Source organism: Paramormyrops kingsleyae, chromosome 2, assembly GCF_048594095.1.
Source record: "Paramormyrops kingsleyae isolate MSU_618 chromosome 2, PKINGS_0.4, whole genome shotgun sequence".
Classification (NCBI taxonomy): domain Eukaryota; kingdom Metazoa; phylum Chordata; class Actinopteri; order Osteoglossiformes; family Mormyridae; genus Paramormyrops; species Paramormyrops kingsleyae.
Genome location: NC_132798.1, coordinates 26,185,958 through 26,199,748, shown reverse-complemented (window position 1 = coordinate 26,199,748; position 13,791 = coordinate 26,185,958). Strand labels below are relative to the sequence as shown.

At 40.3% G+C, this 13,791-nt stretch overlaps 1 protein-coding gene across 1 annotated transcript in view; it reads right to left on the bottom strand.

Moving 5' to 3' along the window:
- Positions 1-134: 134 nt before the first annotated feature.
- serinc5 (serine incorporator 5) overlaps positions 135-13,791 on the bottom strand; it is a 31,135-nt gene continuing 17,478 nt past the window's right edge. The window contains exons 4-12 of the mRNA XM_023803150.2: positions 12,685-12,767; positions 11,073-11,166; positions 7,523-7,734; positions 7,235-7,327; positions 6,723-6,849; positions 5,887-5,956; positions 4,437-4,473; positions 4,060-4,207; positions 135-3,273 (exon numbers count right to left, since the gene is read on the bottom strand). Of these exons, the coding sequence (XP_023658918.1) occupies positions 3,129-3,273; positions 4,060-4,207; positions 4,437-4,473; positions 5,887-5,956; positions 6,723-6,849; positions 7,235-7,327; positions 7,523-7,734; positions 11,073-11,166; positions 12,685-12,767 (1,009 nt within the window). The 3' untranslated portion in view covers positions 135-3,128. The remainder of the gene's footprint in view (positions 3,274-4,059; positions 4,208-4,436; positions 4,474-5,886; positions 5,957-6,722; positions 6,850-7,234; positions 7,328-7,522; positions 7,735-11,072; positions 11,167-12,684; positions 12,768-13,791) is intronic.

Genomic DNA, 13,791 nt, shown 5'->3' with positions numbered 1-13,791 from the left:
AGGACACCCATAAAAGGAATTTATTAGTTCACCTTCAAGACATTATATTGGTTTTGAAAAATATAAAAATATATCAAATGCTCAAATTTGATGCTGAAAATTTCTACAGCGTCAGTAAAAGAAGGTACAGCACATCAGTTTAAAAAAGGTTTTATTGAAAGACATTATTTTTTTTAAAGTGTGAAACGTTGGTATACTTAAAAAAGAAGAAACACACTCCTACATGCTTCCTGCTCCCTTCTCATGCCTCCACGTCATCTACATCTGAGAACGTCCAGCAGAATTTAGTCAAAACACATACTGCAGTAGCAATAATAGACTCAGATTAACAAATCATCATGAATCCTTTTTACAGTTATGTGTTATAAAGGCATTCATACGTTAGTGATTGCTAGCCTTTACAATAGTGGTGAAACAAAATACTGAACAGAATAAAAGAAAGCAAAACAGACATCTCCTGACAAAGAGAGGGGGGCTTTAGCTTAAGAACCCAGTAAGTACCCCTGTTAGTATACTGTACTAGTTTACACCAGTTACAAATAAAGTAACTCAACAAGCAGGGCAATGGGTGAACAACACAATGGTTGTAGGTGCAAGTCCCAGAGAACACACACAAATTTACCATTCGTTTTACATTAAATCAATTTGCATAAAAGCCACTGGCAAATAAATGAAATGAAGAATGGCATGTTAATTGTTGAAGATGACATTTAATAATATAGTTGTAATACTTTAATAATACACAGCTGAGGATCATAATTGTATAATGATAATATATAATAGCAATATTTGGTTTTCTTGTAGCTTCTAAAGGTTAAATTATTATTTTTTGGTTTGCTGGTCAAACCAACAGGCCATTCTTTAAAGTCAGCAACAATAAATTAAATAAATATGGATGTTATTCTTCAGATTTCACCAAATACAAAGAAAAATCATACGGGAAAAATAAAAAATGTCTTCACCTAAAGTTATACTGTTAAATATTTCCAAATAAACTGCTATGTCTGATATATATGGGAAAAACAAACAAATCCTTATGCACTAAAACAGACAAAAAACTACAAGCGAGGATAATAATTTAATTTTAATTTTCTAATATTCTGCTTTAGATTACAACACTTTGTACTGTGTAAAAAATACAGTCTGTACTGGAATGTTTAATGCAATTTTAAATATGAAGACAATTACATTTAAAAAAAGATAATATATTAACATTGTCGTTTGGTAGTGAAACGTTTTTTTCTTATATAAAAAGTGTTTCCTTACATATATCTGGTATTAGAAGAGAAAGAAAAGTACAGATCTCAAGTGTAGGTGGAGTTAAAAATGACAGCTAGCGTATTTTATTAAATCACCTTCTTTAAAAACAAACGGCAGTTTGCTATAATGAACATGTATGCTGATGCTATAAAGTGTACAGTACATAACAGATTAAAGTGCATGATACCCACACTTTACTGAACCTCAAAGTCTAAAATATATTTTCAGTTAATTATGAATTACTTTGCAATGACCAGGTTTCAGCTACAGAGGACTGTATTAACAAAATGGTTATAATTTTCTATAAACGAAGCTATAGTGAAACTGAAATGTTTGCAGAACAAAATAGGTTAAAACCAAGCTAATGCAAGATTCTTCTTAAGAACCAAAAGAAAAAGTATCAATGTAACAAAGATTTTTTAGAGGGTAAAATGCTCCACAAAACTAAAAAAAAAACTAAAAAAAAACTGCAATGCTACACAAAGTTACCAATGTTAAGCTTTTTCAATGTTTTTCAACATATTATTGGACAAACCACTGAGGCTACAATCACATTCTGAAAACCTGAGCAACGATCGCCAATAAGCAAAATCCTGTGCATTAAAGTAAAATATGTGATCATGAACAGTGAGAAGCGCTCAATCCTTTCATTCCATAAACTGTTACTGTACCCTGCACTGCAGGTAATGCTGCAATTGATTATTAAGGAGCAGTGAACCAGTCATCAATTAGGAAGGATTTCAATTGCTGAATTAGGAATTCAATATTTACAACAGAATGTCACAAACACTCTCCAGGGCTACCAATTTATAAATATTAAAAGTCCAAAGTGAATACAGATGGGAAAAATATAAAACATAAAAGCCTTAATCATTGTTTGAAATTAATCATCAGCATCAACTCCCATTCATTAAGGAAAATTAGGTTTCAGCTAAGGATGGGTACAATTATGGGTAATTCCAGTCCTTAATAGAGTAAACATGGTAATATAAATTGTAACACAGACTTCAGTTGCTTCACAACCCCTTTACTAAGTGACTTGCTACCTAAAACTATAACTACAAAAAACTACATAAACTCACCTTTGTTGTAGGACATAGTCATAAAGTTTGTTCATTTGCTGTTGTTACAATTTGTGGTTCTTTACTTTTCACAGAAACGCCTGAAATTGTTCTTTTAACACAAACAGATTGAATGATTTTTTATGTGAGATGATTTCCTTGGAAGAACAATTGTAGTCAGGTCATCATTAAACAAGTCCTGAGACAACACAGAGGTTCATTTATACCACAGTGAGTCGAGTGAAACAGCAAGTGAATGGTATGAAGTGAATGCTGTTCACCTGCAGTGATAAAATGTACAAGATGGCCACATTTCCATCAGTGGCCGGTTTATTTGGAAACAATGTATAAAATGTACTTGTACAGTCACTACAAAAACATTTTTAGTATGTCATAATGGAAAATCAGACCACCCATGTCCCATAAAGCCCATATACCAGACTTCTGAACGTCTAAAACTATTATGAAAATACACTATGCGGTTGCATAGAATATGAAGTGGCAAAAATGCTATTTGACAGTCAACAGACATACAAAAGAATGAGAAGCCTGAGCAACCTCTTCATTTTCCTACCTTAAATATACAAACAATAGCTGACAGCACACTTGTAAAGCGTACAGGTCCCCACGGTAACTAACATTGTAAGGCATGTATGTAACACATTCCAGTAAAAAAATGAACAAGGTGACAAATGCTCATCCAAGTTTACTCGTACAAATAAAATCATAAAAAATAATAAAATATGATAGAAAAACGTAAAAAATAAATTGTTTTCATAGAAAGACCAGGGTGTCTGCAGCTAAGTATCAGGCTTCAAACCTCCTTGGACAGACCATGGGAGCCACCAAGGTCCAGAAGTAGAGCACCAGACACACCCAGCAGGACACCATCTTAATCCAGAACACGGACCAGCTGCCATCGAGGAACTTCTCGATCTTCGCGTTGTCGTAACTGGGGGAACAAGAATGAAAGACCCAATACAGTGTGGGTTCTTGTTCTCTTAAAGCCCGGGGGTAGGAACTATACTTGATCATTCAAAGGGCCTGAAATGCCAAATGGCCAACAGGGTCTAGAGAGCAATAACCCTGATGCAGAAGTAGTGTTTAAGTGGGAGCGTAAACAGACAGAAGCAGAAATATGTAGAATATAGGACATTTTGATTATGCTGCTTATATACGATTGTTGAAAAGACAGGTGATATTTTGATTTCTGTGGATGTTTAGAGAGAAGGTAGTATGGAATCTGAAATAACTATGAACTCCAATTGTGATTTGGGAATTTATATTCATCACATTGTGATCAACTGTGATTAACTATGATTACTATTCATAAAATGTACTTGGTGCTTAAAAAGAAGACTGACAATTATGAGAACTACTATGTGCTGTACCAATCAGGACCTCACTTCCATCTGTAAACATGCGTATCAAAGGTGGACACTTGATGCCATTCTTCCTTTTGGGTGGTTACAGCACTATACATTTCCATATAATTGGTTGAGAATACATTGTCATGCAGTGGACATGATGTCAATGAGTATATAGGTGCTATGAATCATGAGGTTCACGGTGCACCTTTCATTCGCCAGGTGGAACTTGGGGTCTCACCTCTTAGCATTTTACTTTGATACTTTCTTTCTTGTTCAGTTTTTTTTTGGCCATGTACTTGCTATGGTGAATAAAATAAAATACAGATAGATAAATAAAGGAATAAAAGGCAGAGAAATGTACTGCTTACTGGAACCAGTTGGTGACCGTCATCATGACGTAGAGAGACCCAAGGAAGAAGACAAAGTGGAAGTATGAGTAGCTGTAAATTGTCCCGTCCTGTTCGTCATATACCACATACTGCCCTCCACCAGTCCTCTCTTCTTCTTCATAGTCATCTACAAAAATTTGGGGAAAAAATTTTTGTAACTGCAGCCTTCAATCATTTGGGGCCTATGTACTCCACATAACTTACATGAAACCATAATTGTATTTCAATGAGATACATTTAGAGAATAAAGGCTATTCTGAATCTTAGTTTTAAATAACTGATCACATTACAATAAGTTCAAAACACTAAAAGGTATCACTGTAAGGTTTCTGAGACCAGAGGAAGAGAATCATTACCTCCATCATCTCCAAAGCAGAAACAACAACGTGCCCTCTGTAAAGAAAGCAGAGCATTACAATTATTATTATTATTTTGCATTTTAATAACTGAAATTTTCAGGCAGTATGAGTACTAGGACTATCTGAAATGTCACAACCCAAGGACAACCTGTACCATGACATTATACAGATGCTCCTCTACTTACAAATAAGATACATTCCGAACAGCCGTTCGTAACTTGAAATGTTCATAAGTCGTTATTCAACATCATTTTAAGGGTATATGCAAGTACAAAGAGCTAGGATGCTGGGAGTACGCACGCTACGCTGCTGCGCGGCGGGAGTAGCAGCCAGAAGTCGTACTAGGCAGAATTGGCGTGCAGAGGAAAAAAAAAATATGTTGCGGACAGGAAACGGAAGCCCAATGAACTCAATTTGGACTTACAGTGTTTGTATGTCTGAAAGTTTGTAAGTTGAAAGTTCGTAAGTAGAGGAGCATCTGTACTTCGATATTTTCTGTGAATGATTTGGAGAAATAATCTGTAGTAATTACAGCTTTTTTTTATAGACTGTCTAAAGATAAAAATCTGGAAATGTGAGGGTTAATTATACAGCTGAATCCAGAATTTCTGAAAGACTAAACAGTGGTTGCCATTCTCTCTCTGTGGAAATACCAAACAGCCCTATTAGTCCTACAGACATAAAAGCAGACATCAAGATTTAGAGATAAACCGTGTTTACCCCCCGTCCCCTTTGCCTCATGCACTGGCACCCAACAGTTTTGGTTCATAAAGAGGCCATTCATTTCCAGTAAAATATCCTGAAGCTGCCTTTACATTCCAAATAAAGCGCAGAAACCATATAAAAAGATGCTGTGACATTTTAAACATGGTTCATTGAAGTCAGCTCTCAGTACAGCAAAAAGACATGGTAACCTAAACGAGCTTTCACTGGCAACAGCATTAGTGCTTGCTTGTCTTTATCCACAGTGTTACAAATGTACTTCATCTTATCACAGCTGAATATAACTGCATTTTATTACAAGTTAATTATATTGGTTTCATAACGGCAAATCAAGCAATCAGGACAAGACAACTGGCAAGACAAACAAGCAAGCTAATGTTACTGCTGTGCCATGACATGTTAAACAATTAAATAATAGTCGATAAGTGAAAAATTTGTGGGTATACATAGCAAAGAGTAACGCAAGTAAGAGTAAGGTTCACTTAACTGCTAGTACTCCACTTAACCGCTAGTACTCCACTTAACTGCTAGTACTCCACTTAACCGCTAGTACTCCACTTAACCGCTAGTACTCATATGATTTTGATGGTGTTATGGACACAAAACATATTTACATAGATTGATAACTTGTGTTGCGGCAGCTAGCTGGTGCTAATTGCACGGTAAAAATGACCGTTTGAGCCCCCCCTGCCCTCCCGGTGCCCCACCCAATGTTTATTCAAACCTCATTCTCTGGCATGGCAATCCTGTACACTCGCAGTGCTGCAGAGCTCCTTCTAGTGGTGGAGGTCAAACTGCGGGGGAAGCACACGCCACCGGGGACACGCAGACAGACACACACGCAGACAGACACACACGCAGACAGACACACACGCAGACAGACACACACGCAGACAGACACACACGCAGACAGACACACACGCAGACAGACACACACGCAGACAGAAATCAGATTAACCAAGCACTGACAATAAAACTAGGTGTGGCCATTTTTCCTCCTAGCAGTTAATCACTCAACAAATATGTGGTGAGTTTGGGGTCACTATGGAAAATACTGATATTTCCACATAGACATGCAATTTTGCTTGTGGAGCATAATAAATACATTCTACCCTGGGACACAGTGCAAACACTGAAATTCTTCAACTGAGTTCTCAAAAATATATTAAAAATGCCCGAGTTCTGTTTACTTGGAGGATCTAAAAAGGTCAGGGGTCTATCATAAAATAGAACTTTTGAATATCATAAAAGTGACAGATTATCTGTCAGTTCCTCTTGTGTGTGAGCACACCCTTCAGAGCTGTAATCTTCACTTCTTATGGGCCACTTTTATGTTCAAAAATAAGGCTGCTTGATGACTAGAAAATGATAGGATTCTGTCCGCCGCGGTCTCTCATTTCTCTCTGTTACTGAGAAAAAGCCCCAGCTTTTGTTGATACAGGCTTTTGTTTATATAGTTTGCGGCAGAAGCACTAATCAGGAATTTTTCAACCATGCTAGTAAGAAGAAAGGCGGAGAGTGTTTTTACAAGATAATTTGAAGCTTGAATACCATACTTACCAGGAGTAGAGCACGCAGCCAAATAAGATGACCGTACCCACACCCGTCACTATCTTATTGTCGTTCTCGGAGCCAGAGTTAAAGGGGAAGACGCACACCGTGATATTGGCACCGTCCTTCTCCAAGGCTACAAGGAGATTTAAAATAAGTTATAGCAACCTGGAGAGAAGGGTGAGCCACATGGTTGCTGTCACGGACATGTCTGCCCGGCAAATGAGGGATTTCCCCAACTCACACTGGTCAAAGGTCCTGAATTCTTAGCAAAAATCAACTTTAAGGTATCCAACAACCTGTGTGGACTATATTCAAGCAACTGGAAATTTTATAAGGAAGCTAATTAATTGATATTTAACAATTCTGCCAGTGAACTCTGATTACAAAGGAAGATAATGCTAAGAAAGTGTTTTTTTTTCTACACAGTAAGTCAATTCATTGACCCTCAAGAATTTGTAATGAAGACGAGACCCAAATTAAAGCAACTATTATTAGAGCCCCCCCCCCACCCCACTTACTCTCGATGGGCTTGCTAGAGAGTGCAGAGAAGGTGAGGTACATGACGTAAACGCTAATGACACCAGATTGGAGTAGGCCAGATGTAGGCTGGACTGTAGAGGGCAACAAACAGTTTGTTGGGTACAGAAGATGCCAAACACACACAGCGCTAGAACATTTACACACTTAGTGTCCATCCATCCATCCTTCCATCTCAGGGTCATGGGACACAACATACAGCTTGCTGAAAATGTATAATGGCAAATCGCATTAAAAGACATCTGAAGTGCCCTAGAGAGGAAACTCACGCTTCTGGATGCAGGGAGAGATTGCCAGGAAGGACACCAGCACACAGAGGCTGCCATTGATTCCCAAAAAGACCTTGTTCAGGGTGCAGGCCTCAGGGTGGGTGTAGAACAGACACATGAAGACCATGGCTCCCACGGCAACGGAGAAGAGCACCAGCGTGACCAAGACCAGGGCTGCATACCACACCTTGTTGTACTTAATTCCCGATGTCCTAGGAGAACGGGATCAAAGAGAAGGTCAATCGATAGCCGTGCAAAGGAGATGACACTGCTCCAGACCTTGTTGTACACCTTCACTGCATGGGGAATGAGACAGTCAACGAAATCCCTTTAGGACAACGTTGCATGTTACTCTAGCTAACTCTGCAGGAGATATGTGCACGTCCATGGCATTCAGCACAGAATCACAGTCGGCAGTCTGACATGTTAGTATTTAAGTTACCATAGACTATACATTTGTCATAATGCTTATAGAGGAGGCTACAGGGGTATATTACAAGAGTAAGAATAATAACAACAACACAGAAATGAATACTTCACGGATAAGTCAATTCAGCACAACACTCAAATACCGGAATTACATTCTGATTGATTTATGAATTGAATTTCAATACGGCTGCCTAATACAGCAGACCAGGATTTAATATCATTTTTCTGAAGTACAGCAAATGTGGGTTGTTGTATTTTTAATGAACCCAAAGAAACAAGGTCAAGAGAAAGTATAAAGCGCTCCATATGAATCTGAGATTCACCAGATTCATTCAGGTACACCCTTCGGTATATAAACTATTTCTGTGCATCTCTCCCAATATTAATGCACGGTAATTTTTTTGCTGAACTGCCTGAATAATAGCCCAGAATCAGACACAGGCGACCCGGCTATGACACCCAAATACCAAACAAATACCAACCATTTCCGAGGCCCCTCTCCAAGTGTCTGACTGGCAGCTCAAGCACAGTGTAATTTGTGTGTTATTTTTGGGTTGCACCTTGGCATGAGAGGGCTCTGTCCTCACGCCACAGGGGGTTTGTACGCCGGGCAACTCGGCTCTTCTGTTTTTCCAAGACAGATTAGACTGAAAACTGCATTTGAGTCCCATTGATTTTCAACCTTCTGCTTTTGGCCGTGGGGGAGGAAATGGTAAATGTGTGTTTCAATGACCACGTGCTTCCCGTCCCGTCGCCAGACCGTTGGCAGGCTTCCAGGGGCTGAGATTTCCATCCAAAAAAAGCAGGCTTCTTCATACCAGGCTTCACAATCCCGAACACCCCCCCCCCCCCTCACACAATGGCCCTTTCATCTTCACGCTTTTGAAATGGTGTTTATTTGCTTAACTGGCGTCTCCACGTAACGCCGTGGTTATGACTCGTAGACTTATGCTACGTTCACACTGCGAGCTGCGTGAGCGGCAAAGCGACCGGAAGTCATTCATTCTCTATGGGAGGGAGCGTCGGGAGGCGTCGAGGAGCGGAACGGCGCGTCGCGATCTGGGCGGCGGGAGCGTCAGACAGAAGTTGAATCCCAGTCAACTTTATGGTAATGAGCTGTGACGCGGTTGGGCGGCAACCAATGGGAATGTAGAGATGCTCCGCTAAAGAGAGCGCCGCAGAACATAAGCGTGTAAACTTTTGTTCCGACCCAACCGTTCCTAGGCACAATGAAGGAGAGACTTATTATTGCTGTGGCCGGGTACCCAGTTATATATGGATGTGTCTGTTTGCATACAGGGACATAAATAAAAAAAAATTAGGCATGGACCAGAGTGTCCGAAACAATCGGTGTTCCAGGTGAGATGGTGAAGTGCATAATATATTTTTTTGATCAGTAGTAATTTTGGCGCCATAGCAGAGAAAACAGTGCAAATTGTCGGTAATGTTAAACCTATTTATAGCATTAGTGTTTGTCAAAACATAATTATGTGTTTTAGTAGAACTGTCATGATACATTTTAAGTACTATTTATGTTAACTAAAGAAACATAAAGCACAAGCAACTACTTGGCGATCATCCATTGTGAGAAGGTAAATTTGAAAAGAAGCGCTACACTATTCATAGGTAACATTTTCCCTCCAGAACGCTTGATTTTAAGCGGGAATGCAAATAACTGGCTCACAACAATATTTATTTGACAAATTATGTCCTATCAGGAATCGGCGTAAAGATATAAGCTACACATTTGTTTTTTTTTGCGGCCCCTTTAAAAAGTTCTCAGAGCCTGGCATTCTGAGTGGCCTTGTCCCCGCCCACTCTATGACGTCAGAGAGCGTCTCCGGCGTTGGCTAGCGTCGCGTTCAGGGCGGCGGGAGCGACGGCTGGCGTCTTTGACGCTCGCGGTGTGAACGTAGCATTACTCTTTCATTGGTCTTCGAAGTAGGAGATTCACTTGGAGCCGTACAAAGGCGGCAGACAGACAGACAATACGTGAGAGTGGCTGCCTTCCTGTGACTTTAAACCGGCCACGTTTCTCTTCTCACGTCAACAAACCAAGAAGCTATCTTTGTGAAGACTCTATATACTTCTATGGGCATAATCCTAATCCCAACTACGACAACCTTAACACCTATCCAGCCCTAATCTTATCTATAAGTAACCAAACAAAATACAAGACTTTAGGCATATTTACATGCCCCCCCCCCCCCCCCCCCCACACACACACACACACACACACACACACCATTCCTCCATCCATATTCCTACCGCTTATCTGGGTCAGGGTGGCACAGGTGCCTGGAGTCTACCCCAGGCAGCACAGACCATAAGGCTGGGCTCTCACTCACTCACAAACATTATCAGAGATTTAGCCACCTATTTTCCCGAACGTATGTTTTTTCGACTGCAAGAGGACTCCCACGCAGTCACCCCTGCTGGCACACGAGTGCTTGGATGAGGTCTCCCTCACCTGGCCCAAAAACTCGGGGTTGCCTCAGCTGAGAGGCTATTGGCAGTTATTCTCAGGTCCTTTGTATGATGCAACGGGTGGAAATCGGAAAGTAGACAGCGTTTCAGGCGATAAAGGAGCCTCCGTGCAGGAAGGATTCCTTTCCTGCTCATCTGTATAAGCACTGAGGCCACAACGATTATGGATCTTCTCAAAAGTAGTCTGTGTTTTTCCCCTACTACTCTCTCTGTGATTAAGGAAAATTGGGGCATGCTGAAATAAATAATTTACTACACACCAAGACCCAAGGACACCCCAGGCAGCTCCCAAACCCAGCTGAGATGTAACCAGATGAGTTTTGTTTCTTAAAGATCCTTTGCAACCTCAGCTGTGACTCACATTTCAACAGTTCCACCACTTTAGAAATAAGGCATCTAAAGATTAAATGTGTTTCTCAAAAGTAGAACAGAAGGATGTCAACTGACCACAGACACATGAATCTCTGACCCATTTAACAAACACCTTGGGGGGATGTGGGGGGGGGGGTCCCAGAACAGTATATCCCATTGATTCAACCTGATGCAGCATCAGATTAATCAAAGGAAACCCTGCAGACCTCAAATGTGATGCCATACACAGTGCAATCTCCAGAGGGCAGTAAGGTGATCTTACCAGTTTTTGTTCCACCTGTGGGCGAACTCCACCAGAAGCAGCAACTGGATGAGCAGGTAGATGAATCCTCCACCTGCTCCTATGTAACGCCACACTGCAGCCAGAAGGGGGGTGGGGGGTGGAGAGACAGGTCTGTTTCAGGGAGGCCTCTACACCACTCCTGGAGGGCGTGAAACTTCATTAAACTGCCGTCTGCAATCTCTCTTTTCTTCAAAAACAAGGCACAGCTTAACACACAACTTTCGGTTAAGCTTGAGTAGGGTGGCTGGCCCTTTAATGCAAATTAACTTACATGTGAAGTTCATGGTGAAGATGCTGGTTCCATTCGTTCATTACTATATAGTAATGAACGAATGCTCGTTTAACCTTAAATACCACCCCTTTCATAAGCACCTCTAGCCATCAGATTATCCCACTACTATATGTCAAGTAGTCACATGGCTATATGGCTATACAGTGACCCCTACTGGGCCTGTAACTGCACTGTATCCTTAAGTATTTATGTCTTTGTGGGGACTCTCCAACCTCAGTTTATTCCTACATAATAAATGGGTAAAACCATGCATACAATAAGGAGTAATTCCACTCATTCACTTAATCATGAATCAATGCCTATATTGTCCTTGCACTTGTGTTCAATGTGCTGCTGTGGTGCTCAAACTTCCTGTTTGGGATCCATAACTGCCTCCATAAAATTCCTGACTCAGGGGGGTTTTCCTTAAAATGAAACACAGACACACAGAGAGGGTTCCCAACCCTTTCAGGAATATCAGTGACTACTGCACCAGTCTCCGGCTTGGAAACTGCCGTGATGCAATACTACGCAACACAGCCTTGGCTAAGGGCCCGGGTCAATAATTAACGCTGCACAGTATGTGTACTCATTCTGTAATAGCGAACTCCAAAAAATTATTCACCTAAAGCTACGACTTTGCACATTCAAACTGAGATGAAGTTCAAATAAAACATCAAGTTCAAATAATTGCTTCATCTCACTGTTTTAAATCCCCCCCACATCACAGGGAGGGGGGGGGGGGGGGGTACTGCTCTGCAAATCTGACAGATGACTGCATTTTCATTCACTTTTTAAGTGCTTCCACACAACTGGGGCTGTCATCACCATCTTCTTTCCACATTTTAATAAATGCTTTTTGATATTTGAGTAATCAAGTTTAAACTGAGTAATCAGGACGGCTCTAGTGTGAAACATTGGGCCTGGTTCTACCTGTAATCCTGTAGCCCTTTCCTCCATCTCATAACGAGGCTATTACAACCAAGCACTTTCAAAGCCTCTGAGGTCTTCAGGAAAAGCAGGTTTTAAAAGCTTTGCAAGTTTCCTGGGATGAACTTACTAAACATGAAGCTCATCTTACATGTCCAGATGATCAGAGACAGTACCAAGAGCGATGACCTCTAAATCCTATCAAAAAGATGGCTTTTGGACTCAAAGGTAATGCTGAAGTCTTTACCAGTAAGAGACCAAACCAACTGTACTGAATGATGAGACTGAAGTAAAGAAGACATGAGCAAAGTCTAAAAATGATAAGGCCACAGTAATGGTGGATTTCAAATACGTTTTTAAACTATACAGATAAAGCAGAAGACGCCATACCTTCAAGGAAGGTGTCCTGATTGGGCAAGAAGAATCCCCCTGCACAGCAACCGAGCAGGGCCAGGAACTTCCAGAACCAGAAACTGTAAGAAAATCAATATTACAGAGACTGTAATAATATATAATAGACAATTTGGGGCACCAAGAACAACAATTTATAAAACAGCAGAAATACAAAATAACTGTTAGACAATTCAAGGCTAGAACACACATAGCGATGTCATTCATAGGCTCTCTGAACAATCATAACCTTAATAATAAGCCTTGATATACAAGTAGATACTAATAAGGTTCTAAAGTAGTTGCAGTGCATTCTACTCACAAACCCTAAAAATAGTTGTACATTACCAGATGTACAGGAAACCCTACTCTCACTTCCTCAAGTGTATTCAACGGAAACCTGGACTGTTAATTAGAGGCATTAACTGCAGGGTGCTTCTGAACGTAAACGAAAAAAATTGCAGCTTCTCTTGTTTTCAGTTCCATCTCTTTCAACAGTTTGTTTGCAGTGTACTTCATTGTTCCATGGGGGGGGGGGGGGGGGGGGGGGGTCATTTGGCTGGCACAGTGTAGCCTTACCCTTATGATATCAGAAACAATGTGCAATAGTCTCCACATGGTATTAAATATATACTGTTTTCTTGCAATCTGTATGCATCTGAGTAGTTTTCCAGATTTGTTGGCATAATCTAGTCAACACTGTTTCCTCTGTGACTACTTGCACTATTTCTATTGAAACGCCATCAGTCTCAGTGGACGTCCCTCAATGCAGACATTTCAGGTCTAAACTGACCTCCTCTTCAATCACTGGTGGTTCCCCCATGTATCTGACCTCATTAAAGGTCTTTGTCATTACTATACAGGTTTTCTGTGTATTCCTTCCATCTCTGATTGATCTTTTTTAATTATGATTCACTCAGGCTTGGAATCTGTTTTTACATTTCACAGATCTTCCTTTATTGTAATTCCAGGCTGTCTTCCATGTTTTCCTTCTACAATTTATAGATGTTATATATAACATAAAATTTATATATGCAATATCAGTGTTTACTTTCCCTTTTACTTTTCATGATTCAGTACTTTCAAGAAATGTTTCCTCTTCCTGAT